Below are 24406 nucleotides of genomic sequence, written 5' to 3' on the forward strand. Positions count from 1 at the left end.
AGCCAGTCACACAGAATACTCAACAGAGCTAGGAAGTGGAGTGCTGGGTGGGACAAGTATTAGAAGTCAAGCAAAGTGTTTTTAAGATAGAAGGAATGACCAAATGTCCCCAGGGCTGCTAGCAGGCTGCCAAGGGTGAGAGCTGGACTTACTGGTTACAGTGGAGTGACAGAGGCAAAAGTCTGATGAATATATTCAAAGCAAAATGGGAAAATATGGAGACAGTAAACATATGCACTCCTAAGTTTTTACAGGGAGGCAATAACTAGAAGAGTGGGCTCTTAGGAGTTTTCCCCTTTTAGACTGGCCCATGATTCAGGAGAAAGAAGGGAAAACTGTGAAAGTCAAGTCCTTCAGAAAGCAAGAAAACTTAGATGAAAAGTACCAGTAGAGGTTTTCGTATTATTTTTTCAATTACAGAAGTGAGCCATGGCACAGAAATCTGATTTGATCAACTGAAAGTTGATGTGAGTCCTCACTGGGACAGTAGAGAGTCACACCTCCAAAGTTTTGATTTTTAATCAGCCTTTAGTGAGGAAGACTTAATCATATGCTTTCATTCTCTTTCTTTCTCGAGGAACGCATCATAACATAGTAACTAATTTAAGCAAAATACACACTAACACAAGTACAAGTCTCTTATTTAGATATAAGTGAAATAAATTACTTTCCTCTTTAAATATTTTCTATTTTCTAAATAACTATTGACTTTTCCCCTTTTATATACCTCTAGTGGATTATCACAGCAGAAACTTTTTATTTGAAAATTGGTCTGATGAGAGAGAAACAGAAACACAGATATATATGTGTGGGCAGCTGGATGGAAACTGGAGCGACTGGAACATGAATCGATACTCTGATATGGGAAGCAATCTCATGCGCCACAACGGTCACTCCAGCAGAAACTTTTATCACTAAGCTATTACCAAATGCCATGGACTTAATTTTAGAAAACATTATCCTTGATTATTTTTATCTATCAGTGGAAAAATTCAAGTTGCCATTTTTATCACTGTCTAATTTTAAATGCAGTCTTGGAAACCAGCTTGCATTTTGACTTTCAATACTTTCTTTATCCTAAAGTTACACTGACTTTTCAGTCTTTGTGGACTTCTAATGAAAATGAGAAAATAAAGCTGATATAGCCAAATGTTCTGAAGACAAGGAGTCATGAAACTTGCAATGATGTGCCCATTAACTTCAAACATCTGGAAAATCTAGGCATGTCATAACAAGAGGGGTAGCAGACAATTACAGATTTCAGAAAGTAACACCAGATACTAAGCAGGCTTCAAATTCCAAACTGTCTGAACTGACAGTTAAAGAAAGAAAAGGAAGCAGCTTTTATAAACCAACAATGCAATTAGGAGCTATTTTCTCCTTGTTTGTTTTTAGGATATTAGTATAACAATTATCCCCCCTTGGATTCCCATCTAATCTAATCTAACTAATCTAATCTAATCTAATCTACTCACTGTACTTCTGCTTCATGATGCTTTTATCATTTCCAAAGTATCTCAAGTTCACATGAAACAAGAAATGGCTAAGTAACAGTCATAACCTAAAAAGGGGGATGGAAAGGAAACCAGCATTTTGCTTAATCTGAACAACGTTTCTAAGTGGCAAGATTTATCTACATATATTACTGGCCATGTTCTAAATCTGAAATTCTAGAAGTAGTATGTCTTCAGAAAAGTCTGGAGAAGGAATTTTTGATACTTGCACTGCCCCTTAAAAGAACTGAAATTCCCAAGTAGAAATAAAAAGGCCTCTGATTACTTTAACTGCAAGAAACCCAGAGCAATCTTCGCTACAGCATTGTTTCTAGTTTAATAGCAATCATAAAAAGTTTAGCATAAAAATACCATTACTTGTATCAGAATAACAAGTAACTACATGTTAAAAATCACATTATTGTTATTTATCAATCTTTTACTTTGCAAAAACAGCTCACCTGGTACAAAAAAATCTGTTGACACAAACCAGTGAAATTCCAAATGAAATCCCAAGCGAATAGCCTTGAATGTGACAAGGAAAATCAAATACAGAACAGATATTGTGCCTGTGGGAAAGAAAAATCAGAAATTTTATCGTTTTTGGAATACCATTTTAAAATAAAACCTTGCTTCCACTTTTTCAGTAAAGAGTGAAAATTACTGACTTTTAATGATTATACCCAACAAAAAAAATCTGGGATCTAAACAACAGAAACAAGGGGCCAGTGCTGTGCCACGGAAGCTTAAGCTACTTCCCATGCCAGCACTCTATGATTGGAGCAATGGTTTGAGTCGCACCTACCCTGCTTCCAATCCAGATTTCTGCTACCGCACCTGGGAAGTCAGTGGAGGATGACCCAGGTGCTCGGGCTACTGTCAATGCCCACAGGAGACAAGGATGGAATTCCTGGCTCCTGGCTTCAGCCCGGCCAAGACCTGGCTGTATTCAGTTGGGGAGTAAATCAGTGGATGGAAGATCTCTTTCCCTCTCTGTGTCTGTTTTTCAACTAAATGTTAAACAACAAAAAGAAGAATCATCATCAAGCTATGAGAACTATAGAAAGCAAAACCAAAACCATGTATTAGGCTTAGCTTGGAAAGGCCTCTCCCACTAAATGAGATAAGCAAATAAAGGAAGAGAGCCTACTTCTGGGGCCCAGGCTTAACTGCTCATGCTCCCAGTTTGATTAAATGCTACCACTGCCTGGACCTGATAGGTCAAGGCCACTGAGAGAGGAAAGGAAGAGCCAGAGTGAGCCTAGGCTGAGGCAATGGCTGACATCCATTGAGGCAAACAGCCATGAAATTACCAGCATAGCCTATCCAATCAGCTATTTCCTGAGCAAAACAATGAACAGTAACACATTTTCCAACTACGGCAAACTTGTGTCACTACAACAGAGGAACAGATACCATGAAAAGTAAAGGGGTTATGGTCTCAATTGTTGCAAACATTTGGGGAGTGAACCAGTAGCTGGGAGCTTGTGTGGTATTTCTTTTTGCAAACTCAAATAAATTAAACAGCAAGAAAGCCAACTCTGAAAGATAAAATAAGTATTGTGTTGGCATCACGCTGCTAAGGTTAGGCCTCTGTCTACAGTGCTGTGTCCCATATGGGTACCAGGTTGGGTCCCAGCTGCACCACTTTTGGTCCAGCTCCCTAACATGCCTGGGAAAGCAGCAAAGGATGGTCCAAGTGGTTGGGCCCCTGCACTCATGTGGGAGTCCCAGAAGAAATTCCTGGGTCCTGTCTTCAGACCAGCCCATTATAGCCATCTGGGGAGTGAACTACTAGATGCAGGATCAGTCTGTCTGTCTCTCCTCTCTCTGTAACTCTGCCATACAAATAAGAATAAGTGATTCTTAAAAAAATAAACATACATAATACAAAAAATGAATTAGCTTCAGGCTATGTATATATGGCCTGGAATTAATAGGAAGCTGGAATTAGAGATGGAATCAGGACACAATCTCAGGCATTCTGATGGGCAACCTGAGTTGTGTCTTACTGCTGTGCCAAAAACTCAAACCCCATATAAAATATATATAAGAAATATTAAGTGGGGCTGGCATCATGTTTTAGCAGAGTAAGCTACCGACTGTGCCACTGGCATCCCATATCAAGCCCCAGTTGTTTCACTTCTGATCCAGCTTCCTGTTTATTTGCCTGGAAAAGCAGCAGAGGACAGAACAAGTGAGATCCCTGCATCTCAATGAAAAATTAGGAAGAGGTTCCTGGCTCAGCTAGACCCAGCCCTGATAGCTGCAGTCTTTTGGGGGAGAGTAAACCCGCAGACAGAAGAGCTCTGTCTCCCCATCTCTCTGAAACTCCTGTCACTCAAAAAAAAAAAAAACACACACACACACACAAAAAAACAAAAAAACAAAAAGGTGAACTTGGTGTTCAGATTTGGTTTTATCCTCAAGTTATTTCCGAGGTTTTTTTTGTTTTTGGCAGTGTGGAGCGATTATTTCACTTAATGAATTGTGTCCAGTTGCCATCAAGTCAACAACTTTAGGAAAGCCTTTAGATGCTAATTCCTCTAGGGAAGTTGTAGTTGTAAAAGAAAGGAAAAGAACCTAGGAAAGGGGGAAAAGAAAATACCCTTAAGGGGCTGGGCAATAATCAACCTGTTTGGAGGTCTCTCTCATGACTGTTTTGCCCAATTGAGCAAAGCGTTCTGTAAGTTTATTCGCTTTTCAAAGATTTGCTGCACTGGAAAGTTGGCAAGGAAATCAGGAAACCACAAATGAGCTATATAAGCTTGACTGTGGGTTTGGAGATTAGCTGATTCAGAACCTATGAACGCAAGGAGCCAAAGATTATATAACTCTTTGGTCTGTGTGTGTCTATGGCAGCTTAGAGTGACTCCTGCTCTGAGACAAAAAGCCACAGAGAACTATCTTTACCTCCTATTTCAGTCTCACAGATATCCAAAGACATCTCCTGGTTCTCTAATGTGATGTAACCTAAGTATTTTATACTGTAAACTGCCTAACACAAGATCAGATCTAGTGGGAGAGGTGAAATTCTATGGTTTATTTGGAATTATCAACTCTTCAGGAATGATATTATTGTTTCTGCTTTAGTTAACAAGATTTAGGCTTTCACCAGGGGTTCCTTTAGTTATCTTAAGTGGCATCAAACCATTTCTTTAAGGGTGGGCATCAGGCACCATGGTTAAGATGCTGCCTGGGACACCTGCCTCCTGTGTCGGAGTGCTGGGGTCTGAGTCCTGCTTCTGCCTCCTGTTGAAGTGCGCTCTGGGAGGCAGCAGGAGATGGTTCATGTAGCTGTATCTCCACCACTCACGTGGGGAGACCCGGACTGAACTCCTGGCTCCCAGCTTCAGCCTGACCCAGTCCCTGCTGTTGCACACATTTGGGAACCAAACCAGAGGACAGACATCACCTACCTGTTTCTCTTCCTGCCTTTCAAGCAAGGAAAACAAATAAATGAAAATTAAAACCCAAACCAATCATTTCTTACAGATTTTTGAAACACAGGGCTCCTAGAAAGATGTCTGTTCTTTAAGGAAGCAATAGTGTTGTAAGGCAGGAAATCACTGAGGAAGAGGAAAACAGCAAAAGAAACCCACGAGCCACAGAATGACCTCTCAGATTCAAAGTCAGACAACAATCATGCATAACACTCTTCAAAGTATTCTGTAACTTCCCCTTTTAAGTTCTAATGGTTTCAATCGTTAAAATCAAGAATTTCTGTAATATTTATTTGGATTTCTCCCCCTAAAATTACTTTACTTCCTCAAAGTTGCTTAGTAATGTTAGAAGGGGAGACCAAATAAATCACAATGTAAAAGGAGAGGCAGGGTTTGAATAGTCACCTGCATTTTTTCCTGTACCAAACTCCATAAAAAATTACTAATGACAAGAAGGAATCCTATGAGTGAATAAACGAAACACAGATGAGTAGGCCTGGACGGTAACCTTATGTCAAGCCAGACATTATTTCCACACACCCCCCATCTACTCTGCCCCACACAGAGGCGCCACAATTTGCTGACCCATCTTACCTAGGATATTAAATTTTGAAAAAAATGAAGGAGATTTGAAATTGAGCAATGGCAAGAGGAGCCCTATCAGATAAAAGGGCACTGTCTTAGATTTATTCCACCACTTTTCAAATTGCTGGACTTCCGTGTCATTGATGTAGAAAATCATAGAGTTGTTGTCAGGATGGTCACCATTCCTGGCACTTGGACAGATCACTGCAAATAGGAAGGTACAAGGTTAATGAAAACTGCAAAGACTCTCCCCAGACACTGATGCTCTACCCATCTCAACTTTTAACATAAGGACCAAGTTTCACCTCTTTGGAATGAGAATTGTATTTAGGTATAATACAAATATTCCATGCAAAACAAACCAAAAAAATGGTGAGAGCACCTTAGGAAATGTTGAAGTATATCCTTAGCCTCTACTAGACACTAAAAATGTGCCACTCGGGCAGGTGCAATGGTGCTGTTGGCTAATTCTACACCTGTAAACACTGCCATTCCAGATGGGCGATTGTTTGTGTCCCAGCTGCTCCACTTCCCAAACAGCTCCTTGACTGTGGTCTGGGAAGCAGCAGAGAATAGCTTAATGCCTTGGGACCCTGCACCCAAAAGACCTGGAAGAAGCTGTTGGCTTGAATAGACAGCTCTGACCATTGTAGTCATTCGGGGAGTGAATTAGTGGGTGGAAGATCTTTTGCTATCTCTCCTTCTCTCTATAAATCTGTCTTTCCAAAAAAAAAAAAAAAATCTTAAAAAAAAGTGCCAAAAATATCCCTTGGTTCCACTGCCAGAGAAAAAATAATAAGCTGAATGGTAGTCTTATTTATACAAAATGCAAGAAATACCGGATGAAGCATCTTTCTCTTCATCTCTCTTTCTCTCTGTAAGCTCCAATAAAAATGAATAAATCTTTAAAAAGTTGCAAGAAATAATACACACAGCAACTGTGAGTTGTACTATAGCCCATAACAAATGCAAAACAGCAGGGTTCTTCTAACAATAAACAAAATTTACTGATCTAGAATAAATAGAAAGACCAAAACATAACCACTGATTAAAACGTTGAATTTTCAATCCTAGGAATGTAAAATAATTCTGAAAGTTTATCACACTTGATAGAAGTTGAAGCATCCAGATGACATCCAGGGAACTGGGGAATCAGTAAAATGTATTTTTCTCAACATTTAACAAGTGGTAACTTCTTGTGTTATCAGAACACATACTATTCTCAATGATTTCACAATAATCATCTCTTTGTGAAGAACTTGTAAAACTGATGGAAAATACAGTGAGCAGCTAGCATACATATCACTTGTCAAAAAAAAAAAGGAAAAATTGTCAGTCTTATTTTTAATTTCATCAAATGTCCATATAAATGTATATTTATATATTTTTATCTATTTGGAAGAGTGACAGAGATAGAGAAGGAGGAAAGAGAGACAGACACACAGAAACACACATAAAGAGATCTTCCCCAAGTACCTGCAGCAGCTTGGGCCAGGCTAGGGTAAAGCCAGGAGTCAGGAACTCCATCTGGGTCTCAAACATGGGTGGCAGGAGCCCAACAGCATCAGCTGCTGCCTCCCAGGATACACTAGCAGAATGCTGGATCAGCAGAGTAGCTAGGACTCAAGCTGGCACTATGAGACATGGGTGTCCCAGCGGCAGCCAAACCTACTGTGCTGAACACCCACCCCTATCCATTACTTTGTATATTACAAAGCTAAGCATTTCATTTTCTTTCTCTTTTAGTCAGCATTTTAATATGTACTTTTTTCTTCTATGCTCTGGACAGAAGTAAATTAACTTGAAATTTTCTTGTGTTAATTACAATGTATAAGAACACAGGTAATGGAAGTAAAATGAATAATACATCTCAACTCTACCACTTAACAGTTAGGTATCTTTGGACAAGCTAATTGCTCCATGCTTTCCATGCTTTCTAAAGTGGAATTAACACTGTGTCCCTTACAGAGTTGTCATAAAACATTCAGAACCATGCCCGAATGCAGTAAGAATTTAAAAATGTTAGCTGTAAGTTTTTTCTTTTTATATTTTACTAAGATGGATAGTTTCATATTGCGTTTACCATTTTGTTGAAGATAAATATTGTAAAGATAAATTAAGAAGTGCTGCTATATGGGTAGGCATTCAGCCTAGTGGTGAAGACACCCATGTCCCAAACTGGAATTCTTAGCATGCAGTTCCAGTTCTGCTCCTGACTCCAGCTTCCTCCAAATGTGCACCGTGGGAGGCAGAAAGTCACTGATGGCTCAAGTCATTGGTCCCTTCCACCCAGGAGGGAGATGCAAAATGAAGCCCCAGCTCCGGGCTTTCGCCTCCATGAGACCTGGCTGCTGCAGGAAACTGGGTGAGTTTTTCAGCGGATAGAAGCTCTGTCCATCTGTCTGTCTTCTCTCTTTCAATATATTTTTTCAAAGTGCTGGTAACAACATAAGATACTACCATGCAAAGTAAATGGGTTTTGCTGATGGTGTTCACCAAAACACTAGTTATATTTATGACCTTAGTGATATTAACAACCTTAAAACTTGCATTGTTTATGACTCAGTTCCTTATTGGAGAGGAAATTCTATTAGATATAAACTAATTCCATTAACTGGTATTAAAATAGCTATAATAGTTTTTTTTAATCTAAAGACAATGATGCTATTTGGTCCATTGCTAAGCAACACGGTACAAGAGATCTTAGCATAATAATTCTAATTCAGAAGTATGTATGTGTGCATCCCCAAGAATAAAGGCCGGTACCTCACTCCTTTATTTTCTAGTATTAATGAGACTGGCTCATCAGGTTTAACTAAGGGACAAAGTAAGACACTGAGTAGCAGACACTGGAATGTATGCTTCATGAAAGGAATACTTTTGTCTGTTTATTATTACATACCCAGAGCTCAGCACAGTTCATGACACATAGCAAGCTTAATAAACAGATGTTAGAACTGCCCTCTTGAAGCCTGTATTGTTCCACAGCTTGTTTATCCACTTCTAACACCAGCAACTCATATTGAAGTGGTTTGAGTCCTGGTTACTCTGCTTCTAACCCAGCTTCCTGCTAATGTGTCCAGGAGACAACACTAGATGGCCCAAGGACTTGGGTCCCTGATATCCACTGGAATGGAGCTCTGGGCTCCTGGTTTCAGCCTGATACAGCCTGCTGTCACAGCCATTTGCAGTGTAAATCAGCAAATGCAAGAACTCCTCTGTAGCTCTGCCTTGTACATACTGAAGCAAGCATACTAAGAGGAGAGGGTATTTGGTAGAGTGGTGAAGGTACCACTGTATTTGCCAGGGACTGAGCTTGAGTCTAGGTTCCATTCCTTATTCCAGTGTCCTATTGATGTGCACCCTGGAGGCAGCAGGATCCGGCTCTAGTAATGAGGTCTTTGCCACCCATGTTGGGGACAAGGACTGAGTTCCTGGCTCCTGACTGGGCCTAGCCTAGCTGTTGCAGGGATCTGGGGAGCGAACAAGAAGATAATAATCTCTCTCTGCCTTACAAGTAAATAAAACTTATTTAAAAATTAATAAATCCAAGCTTACAAATTGAGAACTTGGCATGTAATACAGTTAGCAATGATATAGGTCCTTGAAAATATTAATTATTCATGGGTAAATTATACCTACTACAGAAAAAACTGTAAGTTGCATGATATGCATTAATTATTCCTTCATGTTAATAATCTTTTTACAATCTTTTACAATTAGTAAGTAGTCCTGAGCATAATGATTTTATTTAATTACTTACTTAAAATATGATCATAAGTTCTACCTTAAATTCTTTTTTCAACAAGGTGGGGAACAAAGAAGCTAATTTTAAATTACTTACCAAGGTCATTACTGTTGGTTTTTAGCATAGTGTCTGTGTCATTAATGTGATGAACAAAATCTAAAAATTAAGGTAAGAAAACAATTTAGCACAGAGATGCTAACACTATCACCCTAGAAAGGATCTTATTTATAAAAATCTTTTAATATCTATTACATAATGATATCATTTGGTATATTGAACCAAGACCACCTCATCATTACCGGCCTCATCTTCTACGGTTTTCCTCCCTTTTGGGAATGATAATATGTGCACACTTAATTTACCACATTAATTTAATGGAGGAAAAACCATGATTAAACAAGTGGCACCAATAAATGCTTGATAAAGCCCAACACCTATTTATAAAAACGCTTAAGAAAGTAAAGGCAGAATAACAGAAATAATGCAATCATGATAAAATGTGAAGACTTTACATTAAAGCTCCTGTGCTAGTGAGTACACTGATATGTTTATCAGCTTCTACATCTTTTTGGTAATTTAAGATATTTCCTGATGTTTTACACAATAAAAATGCTTAGTAAAAAAGAAATTAAAATGCTAATGTTAAGAGTTTAAAATAAAAATAGAATTTCTCACCTGCCACTCAAAAGGGAAATTAGCTTTTGTGATTATTTTAAAATTATTTAAAATTTGGTTATCATAAAAATCTATATCTTGAATATATAGGATTTATTTAAATTCAGCTACACAAAGGACAACTTTAGGTCTAAGTTATCAGGAAAGAAACATAATCTTATCTGATAGAAAATAAATTTTATCCAAATTAAAAATATTATAAAATGATTTGAAATTCTAAGATTCTCTCTCAAGAAGCTTGATTTGGGTACATTACAACTGTGGAATATATAAATACATTTGATGCACAAATGTTATTCTGTTATTTCCTAGTTTTAGATCATGTGTTGAAATTTTAACTGGATATTTTTTCTTTTCTTTGGAGTCTATGCATCAAATTCATTACTAATAAACACCAATGATTTATATACTTCTCAGTGACAGTACTAAAATTTTGTGAAATTATGTTCAAAACATCTGAATCACAGAAATGTTTTAATATCAAACATTTTGATTATTGTTTAAGAATTAATACTTGGAAATGAACATGCAGATTATTTTTGAGATCACAACTACAGAAAGCCAACTGAATCAAGTACATTATCCAGGATCAATGGTGTTCCTTTTTTCTCCCTTGCTTTATTTATCCCACTCCTAGATCTGAAGGCTGACATGAAAACATTACAATCGTAACTATATTTGAAGGTGATGGTGTTTAAAGCATCTGATAGGGAATACTTACTATAAATAAACTTTCCAGTATTAAAAAGGAAGTTAGACATAAGCACCCAGTAAACTATCATGGCTCCAATGAGGGACACCAAGGAGAAGATGAGACTTGACCACTGCCCAAAGGAACCAAAATAGTATCTGCAGACATCGGTATATTCCCAGGTAGCGGTACCCAGCGAGGCTAGAGACAAGCAAACGGAAAAACGAAACCAGGTGTTGGGCATGTATTCCATATTCATCATCTGCATTCCCCAAATTAACTGAAAGTATTATGCAACATATTATGAGAACTCTATCATTTGATATTAGAACACACTATGATATAATAGCAATTTAAATACACAAAATACAGAAAAGAGAAATGTAGACCAACAAAAATAGTGTAGATAATCTAAGAAATAGATTTCAGCATCACAATGTTTTAGAACAAAAGTGATAAACCAATGGCAGACAAACTCATCAGTAATGGACAGAAAACATCACTCAACATTTCACATATTCAGACAACAACATGGAGACAAGCTTTCTTCAGTCTCCCGTTATGCCTCAGGCCAAATCAAATTTCAGATAAATGAATTAAGGATTATAAAATTTAATAACAAAAGAATCAAAAAACATAATGTAAAAATAGGACATGAAGGGTTATCCTCCAGAAATTACAATAAAAACACGGACAAAAACAAGCTCTTACATTATGAAAACTATTGAAATAGTAGGAAAGGAATTTATAAGAAATAACAAAGCTAAGACTCATACTGTGAAAGGAGTTAAGCAGATTATCAAGATTACAGCTTACCAAGGTACTTGGAGATAAACAGGAAAAGGATATGAATAAACAACACAGCTTAAAAAACATACCAGTTAAAGTAAAACAAACTGAAGATGGAAATACATCTAATAACAGAAAATCAAAAAGTCTCAACTACTCACAGCTGATGACACTAATTATTAGTATATACTAATATAACTGTTATTCATACTCACAGAAGTTTAGCTTAATAAAAGATTACAGAAAATATATACAAATAATTCCAATAACAAGAGAGAGGATAGTGTTGTGGTATAGTGTGTTAAGCCACTACATGCAGTGCCAGCATTCCACATGGGTGCTGGTTTGAGGCTCAGCTGCTCTACTTCCAACCCAGCTCCTTGCTAATGTGCCTGGGAAAGCAGCGCAGGATGGCCCAAGTGCTTGATCCCTGTTCCCACATGGGAGGCCAAGAAGAAGCTCCTGGCTTTGTTTAGTTCAGCCCTCACCACTGTGGACTCTTGGGGAGTGAGCCAGCAGATGCAAGATCTCTATCTCTCTTTATCTTTCCCCCTCCCTCTCTATCATTTGATTGAATAAACAAATCTTAAAAAAAAAAAAAGGAACTAGACATTGACTTAAACATAAAATGGTACAGAAATAATTAAGGAAAAGCAATGGAACCATAGTGTGCAATTGTACACAATCACTAAAAGATAAAAATGGATGGTGCAGAAACATAAAATATACTAAGTGATGAAGTAGAAGACAAATTACTACAATACTGTGACTGCATAAAACATGTATAAATGATAGGGATTTACATGGAAAACACAAATGAGTAAAAATATTTGCTATTATATAGTGAGGCATTTAAAATGGTCACGCTTTATATATCAGTGTTCAGTAAGATTAAGAATACAGATAAGTATGGCCTATAAATATGATTTTGTCAAAGGATAATTTTTAGCTTGTTGCTCTATAATCCTACACTCTGAACTGCTTTGAGAGAATTGCTCTATTTGATGAATATACGGAAACTCGGATCTCTGGAGCAAATATGTCAGCTATTGTGTAACAAAAACAAAGTAAGGATGCAGTCTGGGAAGTTGAGATACCAGAACATGGTAAGTTACACCTAAAGAACGTAAGGATAATATCACTAAGAATGGCTTCACACTCCTCCATTTTCACCCTGGAGACAAGAGAAAGGTACATGTACATCCCCTGAGTGGCGCCCCATGGCAGCACGGGCACAGTACTCCTCGGTCATCACTCTCACAGACGCTGGGTTAGCCAGAATCAAGGAAAATAAAGAGGAGGAAAGGAGCCAGTGCTGTGTTGCAGCGCTGCCAGCTTCCCACACAGGGATGAGGGTTCGAGCCCCGGCTCCTCTGCTTGCAACTCAGCTCCCTCCTATTGTTCCTGGAAAGGCAGCTGATGATGACCCAACTGCCTGTGCCCCTGCCACCCAAGAGGGAGATCTGGACCCAGCTTCTGGCTCCTGGCTTCCACCTGACTTAGCCCTGTCTCAATTTGTGGGGAGTGAACCAAATAACGGGAAAGCTCTGTCTCTGTTTCTCTTTTTGTTGTTCTGCCTTTCAAATAGATACATCTTTAAAAACCAGGCAAAAATGTTTACTTTAATGAAGTTACTTTAAAGTCAGCTTATAAATGCTCAATGAAGACTGAGTATTAAGGAACACAGAATAAATATATCTACAGACACAGAAGAATTTTTCAATGATAACTATCTCCTTAATTAGAAATTACATAACTAATCAACTAATGTCTTACTCAAAACATTTCACTATAACCTTTAAGCAAAGTCTTTATAGATCTGGTTTCCCCAAGAATTAATCTGAATATGGAGATGGTCCCACCTTCTGAATAATTTTCTAACAGATTACTTTCACTATTTGTCAGGAAATTTTCTGATGATGATGATGCATAACCCTGAGACACATTTCTTCATAAAAGCTTTTCCATCTTTTGTATTGGATAGAAACATTTCAATGGCTAGGTTTTATGCATAATTTCTTAGATTTTTTCCAAGCTTTTTAGTTTCATTTTATATAAGACTTATTTATTTTCATCAGAAAGATTTACAGAGAAAAGGTGAGACAGACAGAAAGATGTTCCGTCCACTGGTTCATTCCCCAAGTGGCTGCAACAGCCAGAGCTGAGCCTTTAAGCCAAAAGCCAGGAACCAGGAGCATCTTCTAGGTCTCCCATGCAGGTGCAGAGTCCCAAAGCTTTGGGCCATTCTCTACTACTTTTTCAGGCCACAGTCAGGGAGCTAGATGGGAAGTGGGGCAGCCGGGATATGAACCAGTACCCATGTGGGATGCCAGTGCATGCAAAGTGAGGATTTAACCACTAGACTATTGTGCTAGACCCCTTTATGGTTTTATTTCCCATATTTAAGTCTTCAAATAATCTGGAATATGTTTTTGCATAAAGTATCAGGATATTTTCCCCCAAACTGATAACAAGTTAAATAGGCACCTAATATCACATAATATATTAGGTTATTATATAATGTTTATATATTATGTGTATATATTATGCATTATATTATGTATGTATATATTATGTATTATATATTATGTAATATATTCCATTCTGGTCATCTATTTGGTTACTACTAACCATAGCACCTTTCTATTTTATTACAGTGTCTCTGCCGTATATTTTAATAACTGCTAAAACTTATTCCAACATACTCTTCCCCCACTCCCTATAATTCACTTTGCTCTACTTGGGCATCCATTTGTCCATGATAAGTTCACAGTTAAACCAAAGTCCAAACTGAACTTTCACTGAAATGACACTGAATTTATGTTTCTCACATTTTCATATTAAATTTTCTGAAGAACATAGTATTTTTTTCACTTATTCAGATATTGCATATTATCATTAGATGTAATTTTACCTTTTTCTTTAGACACACACCTTGTCTTCTTGGTAAGTTTGCTTCTAAGAGTCCCTTACAGTTTACTGTTACTGTTTACAGTTGAGTGGAGTAATTTTTTCTATTTGTAGATCTGGTTGTTGACTCTCAACATTGCCTGCACTAACTTTCAAATTATCTTACTAATTTTAACAATATTAGGTGACACAAAGATATCATTTGTAATTAAATTCTTTTGCAGATTTTTTTTTTTGCTCTATTTGAGAACATCTCCAGAAGACTGTGAATAATTATAGGCACTTACATGTTTCCTTGACATGTATGGAAATGACTTTAGCTCTAGTTTGGTCAGATATTTTAATATGTTTAATATGTGTTGCTTTTAATCACGAACACATGGTAAGTCTTGTTTTCTCACTCTGTGGAATTTTTATTAAAGCAAGAACTTTGGAATCCAAATCACATTTTCTTGCTATCAGTTCTGTTCCATTAAAAACAACTGATACTCTGAACCATTCCACAGTAAACAATCGCAAACTTAAAGAAAGGGATGCCTTACAGTTTTGAGCTTGGTTAAAACATTTTTTCCAGGATCTCTAAAACATCAATTTGTTTTTATATTTTACTATTTTTTGTGCTGTTTTTCACTGGTAAGCAATCCAGGCCTAGCATTATGCTTGCTAGATGGCTCACTTGCTTTAGTACCTAAGGTCCACAGCCTCCTTTCCTTTCTAAAATACAGTTTAGATTTTGCATTTAATTTCTCATAATCTTTAAGTTCTTAACTTCATTCTTTGTATCTACCAATACAATTATGGCAATTACCATTTGTTAATGCAGTGAATCATTTCATGCTTACTGATAATTAAACATTCTTGTATTATAGAATAAACCTTATTTTAGATGTAGGATATCAAGTGTCACCCTCCCATATAGGTACTAGTTCATGTCTTGGATGCTCCACTTCCCATCCAGCTCCCTCCTTGTGACTTGGGAAAGCAAGGGGGATGACTCAAAGCCTTGGGACCCTACATCACATGGGAAGCCCAAGCTTCTGGCTTCAGATCAGTTCAACTCCTGCTGTTGCAGCCCTTTGGTGAGTCAACCAGAGGACGATCTTTCTCTCTGTCTTTCCTTCTCTCTATACATCTGCCTTTCCAATAAACATGAATAAAAGGGGAAAAAAAGGCAAAATGTGACTGAACTTTCAAGAACTCTTTAAATATCACATAGTAAGTATGAATCCTATCTAGTTCAGTATTTCTTAAAATGAAGACATAGCCTCCACTGAGTCCTCTGAAGAACTGTTAAAGAACAGATAGCTCCCTTGGTACTTAAAACTTTTCCACATCTTACAAAGGGAACACAAGCCTAGCATGAATCCTGACAGCATCAAAAAAGAAAAAAATATAGATAGAAAATTTCTCTATAAAACATTTTCAGCGACAGATTTTTTAGAAGACGTGTTTTCTCTCTTTGAGGGAGAGAGTTGAGAAATCTACCACCTGCTGGTTTACTCCCCAAATGGCCACAACGGCCAGAGTCGGGCTGCTCTGAAGCTGAGAAGCAGGAGCCTCTTCGGTGTCTCCCACCTGGGAGCAGGGGCCCAAGCTCCTGGTCATTTTCTGCTGTTTTCCCAGGTCCATTAACAGGCAGCTGGGTTACAAGTGGAGCAACCAGAGCTCAAACCAGCACCCATGTGGAACCAAGCATGACAGAGAATTAGCTGCCCTCCCAGGCATGTTAGTAGAAAACTGAATTGCAAATGAAACAGCAAAGATATGAACTGGTACTCCAATATGGAATTGCCTGTATCTCTTTTTAAGATTTATTTATTTATTATTGGAAAGTCACATTTACAGAAAGGAGGAGAAATAGAGAAGAATAGCTTCCATCTGATGATTCACTCCCTAAGTGGCTGCAATGGCTGGAGCTGCACCAATCCAAAGCCAGGAACCAGGAGTTTCTTCTGTGTCTCCCACGTGGGTGTAGGGTCCCAAGACTTTGGCCCATGCTCAACTGGTTTCCCAGGCCACAAGCAGGGAGCTGGATGGGAAGCAAGGCTGCTGGGATACAAACAGCATCCATATGGGATCCTGGTGCTTGTAGGATCAGGACTTTAGCAGTTAGGATACTCTACCAGGCTCCAGAATTGCCAGGATTGTAGGTAGTGGCTTAATCCACTGTATCACAATGCCAGGCAGCCCCTAATGTGAGCATTTGATGTGGCAGTTTAAACCCCTCCTGGGGTACCTGCATCACTTATCTGAGTGCCTGAGTTTGAGTTCTGGCTCTGCTTCCTGCTAGTGGACACTGTGGGAGGTAACCACAGTGGATTGAGTTGTTGGATGCCTGGATGGAGCTCCCTGCTCCTGGCTGTGGCCTGGTCCACATCTGACTCTTGAGGGCATTTGAAATGTGAGCCAGGAAGAAATCTCTGTGTTTGTTTCTCTTCTCTCTGCCTTTTTTGTTTATTTTAATTGGAAAGGCAGAATTTTCAGAGAGAAGGAGAGACAAAGAACTTCCACCCTCTGGTTCACTCCCCAAATGGCCTCAACAGCTGGAGAGGAGCCAATTCAAAGCCAGGAGCCAGGAACTTCTTCCGGGTCTCCCACTCTGGTGCAAGGTCCCATGGCTTTGGGTCATCATCTACTGCTTTCCCAGGTCATAAGCAGGGAGGTGGAGGGGAAGTGGAGCAGCCAGGACATGAACTGGTACCTATATGATATGATGGTATTTGCAAGGGGAGGATTAGCCAATAGAGCCATAATGCTGGGCTTATATTTTGTTTTTACAAACCAACATTTTTTAAGTCTCTTTTGTTATTTAGAAACCAGAATGAATTTTCCTTCCAGAATTTTGACTAACATTATATTTGTATAAAATAAAAAGGAAATTTCTTAATAAGACAGAAAATGCTGGAGGCAAAGCCTAGTTGGTTGATTAATCCTTAATGAAATGATGTCTCTCTATTTATGTCCCAAACTCCAAACTGTCTCAAAAGCACCTAAAAAGATACATTTTCCTGATGTAGAATTTATAGAGATGAGGAGAGGTAATGTGTTCATAAAACTTTAAGAATTCACTGCAAAAGATGTGCTTATATTTTCATATTTTTCTAGTTAAAATGTCTACTTGCAAGAGATTCCAGCACTTAGGTCTTTTGGTATGGATAGGTCAAAACAAGTCATCACGAACTGATAACAAAGCATCAAATTCTCAGTTTAGCTCTGGCAAAGATGTCATTATGAAGACATAGCATTTTTCTTTTCTTATGAAAACAAGTACCAGTGTGAACGCATTCTACAAAGAATTCGCAGATTCTGAACTTCAAAAGTGGCAACTACTGAACAGATCAACTCAGTCGAAAGTTGTAAATTAGAGAAATCAATCTTCAGCTACATATTTGACAGCTGACACAGATGTGGAATACACACTGAATCTGCCCCAAAGGAAGTACTTATTAATACTCGTATCACTAATCTATTTCCACCCTCTGTCAAATTCTTACATATCATAGTCCGTGATTTCACTACTCTGTAGCAGCAATAAAGTGTTAAAACTCCCATCAGTATGATGACACACATTCCAGTAGTAAATCCAGCCTGTTTAAAAACAAAAACAGAGCACAACACATATCATCATGTAAGAAAAAACACACAGGCAATCCATAGTATGTTATGCTAACAAGCAACAGAAAACTAACTAAACATAATCACTTCCCCCCCTTAATCTTACACAGATTTATTAAAATCTGATTTTAAAGTTATAAGAAGAAAAAAAAATCAGGCATAAAGCATGTCAAAAAAGTATATTACCTGTTTTATGCCCCAAGGAATACTTAGTATAGATGTTCCCATCATGGTATTCCAAATCATAAAACTGCAAATACAAAGTAGTTAGTGGTAAAAATAATGGAGCTTGATTCTTCATATGTTTTAACTATGGCAAAAAGTCAAACAACCAGCAATTTTCATTCACATACAGTTTAAATCATGTTTCACAAAGCAGTTATACTCACATGGTTACTAAACTGGTGTTTTTACCATGTCCTTCAGAGTAGCTTTGAAGTTTGTAAGCTGATCCTAAGGGACTGTATACATAACACTCTTCTGGAGCTGGAACTACATGATCAGGGGCAATCTGGTTAAAAAAAAAAAAGCAGCAGAATTTGCAGCGTCACTATGTGTGCAAAATAGAGTACTTTCAACACATTGGAACACTTGACTCCGGATAATTCTAAAATTTAGGAATAAACAGCATGAATCCCTGACTAGCATGGTGAGAGATCTAAGAGCAAGAGTTTAAAAGCCATTAACACAACAAACTGCCCTGATAAGAGAATGAATTCTTAGACTATGCAACTGTCAAAATACTTTTCTCTCCTGTTCATGAAAAAGGAAAAAATGCCAGCAAAGGTTCTAGTTAGAAAAGATTCTGGCGTTAGGTGAAGGGAAGTTCAAGAATGAAGTGATCACTGAATTAGTGTGGAAGGGTGGTTTCAGAAGTTTTGGGGAGACAAGATCATGTCTGTTTCAGGCAGGAGAAAAGCAATACAGTTTACAAAGCAAATTTAGAAAAATGAAGTTGGAAATTATTTGGAACAGGATTAGAAGATAAGGAGATACAAAGAAAACTGAAACACTGGCTCCCACGGTGGCAGTAGATGAGGGCACCACTTTCCATCCTGAGTGTCCCTATGACTCACACAGGGATCTTGTCCACATTCCAGTTTTGATTCAGTAACTACAGAGTGAAGCCCAAGATATGACATGTCTATTAAGCATTTAGTAATATTGACGCTGCTGGCCAGTGCCGGTCATATTTTTGCTGGTTACGTATCAGGAAGATGTTGATAGTCAAATAGTTTTTTTCCCTTCTCTTTCCTATATTAGAATAAACAAGAACATTGAGGAGCATATTGTGGCCCCATAGGACACCTATGTAGCATCCTGGAAGCCAGTTCCAGTTCTGGCTCCTCTGCTTCCAACCCACCTTCCCACAAACATATCCTAGGAGTCAGGGGAGGACGGATGGAGCTTTTTGTCTCCTGCCATCCACACGAAAGACAAGGATAATGTTCCAAGCTCCTGGCTTGAGCCTGGCTCAGCCATAGCTGCTGCAGGATTGTGGGTCGGGGCGATAAACCAACAGATGAAACATCTCTCCAAAAGATCACAATCCCTCTCTGTTACTCTGCATTCCAAGTAGATGAAAATAACAAACTTTTTGGAAGAGTTTAGCTAGATGAACATCTGAGGTTTGTGTTGCATAATGTTCTTCCCTTAAAAATCTTTTAAGAAAAACAATTTGAGAGTGTTCATAAATGGAAGTGGACTGTACAAATGTATTTGTAAAAATAGTTCTATCACACTGCTAATTTTAGACCAGTGTTTATATATACACACACACACACACACACACACATATACATTTATATAATTGTCATCTCAGTGACAATTAACAAAAGGGATTCAACTTGGTGCACAATGCACAGGCAAACAATGTGGGCTCAGATGAGAGTACAGAGTTTCTAGAAAGTCTGAAGTAGACCATGAGACACTCGATCCCCTCTGTTCCCCACAGCATCTAGATGACTTTGTAACAGAACTAAGACTTTACCACAACTACTAACACAATGGCACACAGAGGAAACAAAAGACAAAACAACTGGGAAATAACAACCCTGTCCAGCATATTTTTGATGAGCACAATAATGTACTTATTAAAGATAGAATTATGTGTAATCCCCTCCACTTGTGAAGTATAAAATATTAGTTAACAGAATACAATGTCAAGTTGTATGTAACTTTCCCCCTTAGAGTAAACGATACTAAGTGACACATTAGGACTGGCCTAGGAGTGCATATTGTAAGATAACATTCACCAGCCGCCTGTCCCTCCAGGTAGTCTGTAAGGAGACAGGAGAGAGACTAAAGGCCAGCCAATCAGCAACAAGCACTGAGCCAAGAAAATGGGCCTAAGAAGGGACCCTGTCAAGCAATTGCTCTTAACTAACTCATAGAAGGACGAGACAGGAAAAGACGCTTTTAAGTGCTCCAAGCTGGAGCCCAAGAGAGCCCAGTACCACTCTGATGCCACTCAGGACTCAGAGATGACTGCCTCATCCTCCCTCCTTTGCATTCCCTCCAAGGAACATAAAGTAAATGAGGTAGCCTCAGGGTGTATTCTCTGAGACTAAGAGGCTCAGGAGGCCAGGGCTGAGTGTGTGTGAATAAAGCAGAAGCATTGAGAGGCACAATCATACCGCAACTGACGCACTCACCAACAGATCCAAAGGAGATATTAGTACTTCTGGTAGTTATGGTGAGGGTTAAATGGAACAGCTTTGCTCTGGCTCCTTTCTCTGCTTTTAACATCTAAAAGGACACTTTTATCCCCTCAGAATGTTTTCTGTGATTATTTAAGTTCTCAGGTTTTCTAGTACTACAGATGTGAGAATTTTCATTAGCTACAAAATTACTTACATATATCTGGTTTCCTAAAACAAAATCATACAGATTTTAGAAGCATAACATTCAACAAACTATTACCCATGATCATTTACAGTCTTTTTTTCTAAGAATTTTTTTTAACAATTTATTTTTAACAAGTTATAAAACAAAATGAACCAGGGTGGGCATCGTGGTATTAATGGTTTAAGCCACTGCCTGCAATGCCAGCATCCAATATGGGCACCAGTTTGAGTCCTTGCTGCTCCACTTCCAATCCAGCTCCCTGCTAATGTGCCTGATAAAGTAGAAGCAGACAGCCCATGTCCCCGGCTCCTGTACGTAGTTGGGAGGTCTGGATGAAGCCCCTGGTGCAACACCTGCTATTCTATTTGGGGAGTGAACCAGTGGATACCTCCCCTCATCCTCCTGTGACATTACATTTCACATAAATAAATCTTTTAAAAAAAAAAGCCACTTCCCCAAACACCTGAATATATGCATGTACAAATTCCAGTTTCCCACTTCTGTAGCAAATATTTATGAATATTCTTTTCTTGCAACTTCAGACTTCAGAACTGAACACAATAAGAAAATTCTTATTTATGTTTTTAATCAATGATCCATCTGATGCTACAAAAGTCGAGTTCTTGGGATTTGGGATTAGCAGAACTTAATCCAAAAACATGTCTCGCCTGCTGTCAACAGAGCGTGTCCCAAGCATCCTCATGCTAGGCTGGGCAGGTATGAACCAGCCTGAGATGCAGGGTGTTAGTTAATCACCATCTTTGACTTTACAGAATACTGTCTTTGGAATATTGCCCGCAAAAAGCTAAATTACTGGGAGTTGCCCTTGCGTATGTTGCTCACTGCAACTGACCCTTAGACAATTAGTAATGCTTTGCCTCTTACCAGCGCCTTGTCTGCAGGAGTGGAGAGCCGGCTGTAGTAATGAATCCTCTTGTTCATCGCAGAGGCATGGTCGCTAACCCTCTGAATGACATCATTCACATTAACGATGTTTGTGGGCTCTATATAGAAAGGCCTAGAGAAGAGAAGATACACTTGACAAAAACGTTCGGACAAAAATTTTGGAAGTCAGCCACTGAAGAAAATAACTTCTTGTCCCTTCATTACAGATGGGATGCACAAAGACAGGGCATTCAACCTCTCACTTTTGGTGGGAAAAGAAAACGTTACAAAGGAAGTGTTATTCTAATCACTTTTGTCTCTTCAAACTTTGGCTTTAAACATACTTTTATTCATTTTTTTTTAATCCTAAGGAACTTAGCAATAGAGGGACATAACAGTAAGGGCTTAAATCAGTTATTAAAAGAAACACAGCAAAAGAAAAAAATTCAGCAGCTGTCACTTTCCAACAATGAAACTTAAACACAGACAGCTTTGAATAGTCTTCCAGAAAGTTTTTGGCACTAAAGCAGAGAAATCACAGACAAAAAAAAAGTCCTTCTGTTAAAGAATTCTTAAGGGCCAGAATGATTTCCTATGACAAACAGAATTCCTATCTCTTGGTTCATGTCCTAAAAGTTAGAGATCTCAACCATCTCCCTTGTGGAAATTAATCAAAATAGCATCAAATGGGACACAGGACATTAGGAAGGCTTTGTCTTGTTCAACTTCTCTTGGATTTCAGTACCCATATTCATGTATACACTGCTTCCTAAGACTGTAGCTTGATAAACGGTAGGCTCTGGTTATCAATCCTCATTTTCAGTTACCAACCTCCTTCAGTTCTTCCTGTAATTTTTTTCATTTGCTTTTTAAGCTTCCAGTAATATACTATCCCAATGGAAAGGCAGATTTGCACAAAACACTGCATTCCTCTGCTGGCACTCATACCCTCTGAAGCCATCCCAATCTGTGGGTAATTTCCCATTTCAGATCATACACAGTTCTAAACAACAAAGAAACAAATCAAGCATTTATGATGGGTTCCATACAGCTCTTGTATACTTAGGGTTTTGAAAGAAGCTTTAAAGATATTAAGGTATGGCAATCATTTCTGGAGACACTGTTAATCTAATCTTGTGAGAAGGACTTGGAAAACCAAGTGGATGAAAATTTAATTTCTGCTGCTTTCCAAACTAGCTCCATGATATTCAATAACTGGTAGCACAGATCTTAAATCTAGCCTTGTCTCTGTAGTTAGCATACAGAATCTGAGTCTTTAGGTTATATTCTCTACCACAATAGCTAAATATGGTACATACTGTCTAGTTTAACTCAACAAATATATAAGTAGTGCAATTACAAGAGCAAATATGGGGAGAGACTATATATATTAAGCATATCACTGCTAAATGCATTACATAGTGTCAACATACTGGGAGAGGACATAATGAAAATGAATGGGTCAGAGACTGAATAAATAATCCTTAACTATAAATCTGGTAGCCTAATATAACTGCCAATCTTCCCAAAGCATTAGGATGTCATACCTAATATGTATCTTTACTGTGACATTCAGTGGTCCAAAAAAAAAAAAAAAAAAAAAAAAAAAAAAAAGAAGAAGAAGAAGAAGAAGAAATGTGAAAGTATTTATATTTGGGAGATGTTTTAATCATACCTGGGACCATTTTCTATGGGGCATTCTCACTTGGCAAGAAGAGCAACTCACAAAACTCCAGATAGAAATACAACATTAACGCTAACATAAGGCAGAAATTGCAGTTAATCTTGGATAACTGAGACTGCTACAACAATATTGAGAGAAAGAGATGTAGACGTTCTACCTTTAAGTTTTTCACTCTGAAAAGCCAATGGTATTACTATCAACCACTAAGCTGGTCTGAAGGCCTGCTGAAAAGCAGTCCAGGAAGTGGTAAATACCCTGGCTCCTGTTCCCTTACAGAAGTGTTAACTCTAGCAGTTTAGCTGGCAGGGAGAACGGAATGACTCTGAAAGATTTTCTTTTCCAACAGTTTTCATCAAGATGCTGAGTGCCTGTTCAAACAAATATTTTGGAATCTTTTCAAAACAGATTCTCTTCAAAAATATACAACTCAGCATATTTTAACTAAAGTATTAGAAACATATGCTTCAGGTTTGAAAGAACAAAATTTAACATTTCCAAATTGAACTTTAGTTGGATCTTGCCTTAAAATCGTTTTTAAATTAAATAGACATAAGATTATACCATATTATACAGAGGACAATATTTATAAAAAAAGACTTGAAACTTGGGCTATTTTCTTTTGAATACATTTTCACCTAATCCCTATCAATGTCACTTCCCACTTGATACACAGTTTAACCACAAACACTGTAAGTAAAGAAAGCAGTATAGTTGTCTCATATACTGCAAGGAAAAATTATTTTAATATTTTAAGTAAAATGTATAGGATATTTTAAGATGTGATTCAGACATCAGTTTTTCATTTAATATACTTACAAACAGAGAAATCTTGTTTCGACCTAGCATCTCTAATAAGTTTCATTCCTTGAATTCCTTAAAAAAATTTGGCTTTTAAATCTATCTCCACCCTTCTACAAACCAGTTATGCTTCTGTGAAGTTTAATAATAATTCCATGACGCTTAAGAAGGTTTATATGCAACGTGGAGATCCTGGATTAAAAGTGTTCATTTATTCACAAGTCTATGAAAGCTGAGGCACTA

The 24406-nt window shown here is 38.0% G+C and overlaps 1 protein-coding gene across 1 annotated transcript in view; it reads right to left on the reverse strand.

Moving 5' to 3' along the window:
* SLC38A9 (solute carrier family 38 member 9) overlaps positions 1–24406 on the reverse strand; it is a 79169-nt gene that overhangs the window by 29021 nt on the left and 25742 nt on the right. Inside the window, exons 3-10 of the mRNA XM_040977545.1 lie at positions 21682–21814; positions 18339–18460; positions 18136–18199; positions 17829–17922; positions 10666–10836; positions 9366–9425; positions 5531–5725; positions 1955–2062 (exon numbers count right to left, since the gene is read on the reverse strand). Of these exons, the coding sequence (XP_040833479.1) occupies positions 1955–2062; positions 5531–5725; positions 9366–9425; positions 10666–10836; positions 17829–17922; positions 18136–18199; positions 18339–18460; positions 21682–21814 (947 nt within the window). The remainder of the gene's footprint in view (positions 1–1954; positions 2063–5530; positions 5726–9365; positions 9426–10665; positions 10837–17828; positions 17923–18135; positions 18200–18338; positions 18461–21681; positions 21815–24406) is intronic.

This window comes from Ochotona curzoniae, unplaced genomic scaffold (assembly GCF_017591425.1).
Source record: "Ochotona curzoniae isolate NIBS_2020 unplaced genomic scaffold, NIBS_Ocur_1.0 contig_2754, whole genome shotgun sequence".
Classification (NCBI taxonomy): Eukaryota; Metazoa; Chordata; class Mammalia; order Lagomorpha; family Ochotonidae; genus Ochotona; species Ochotona curzoniae.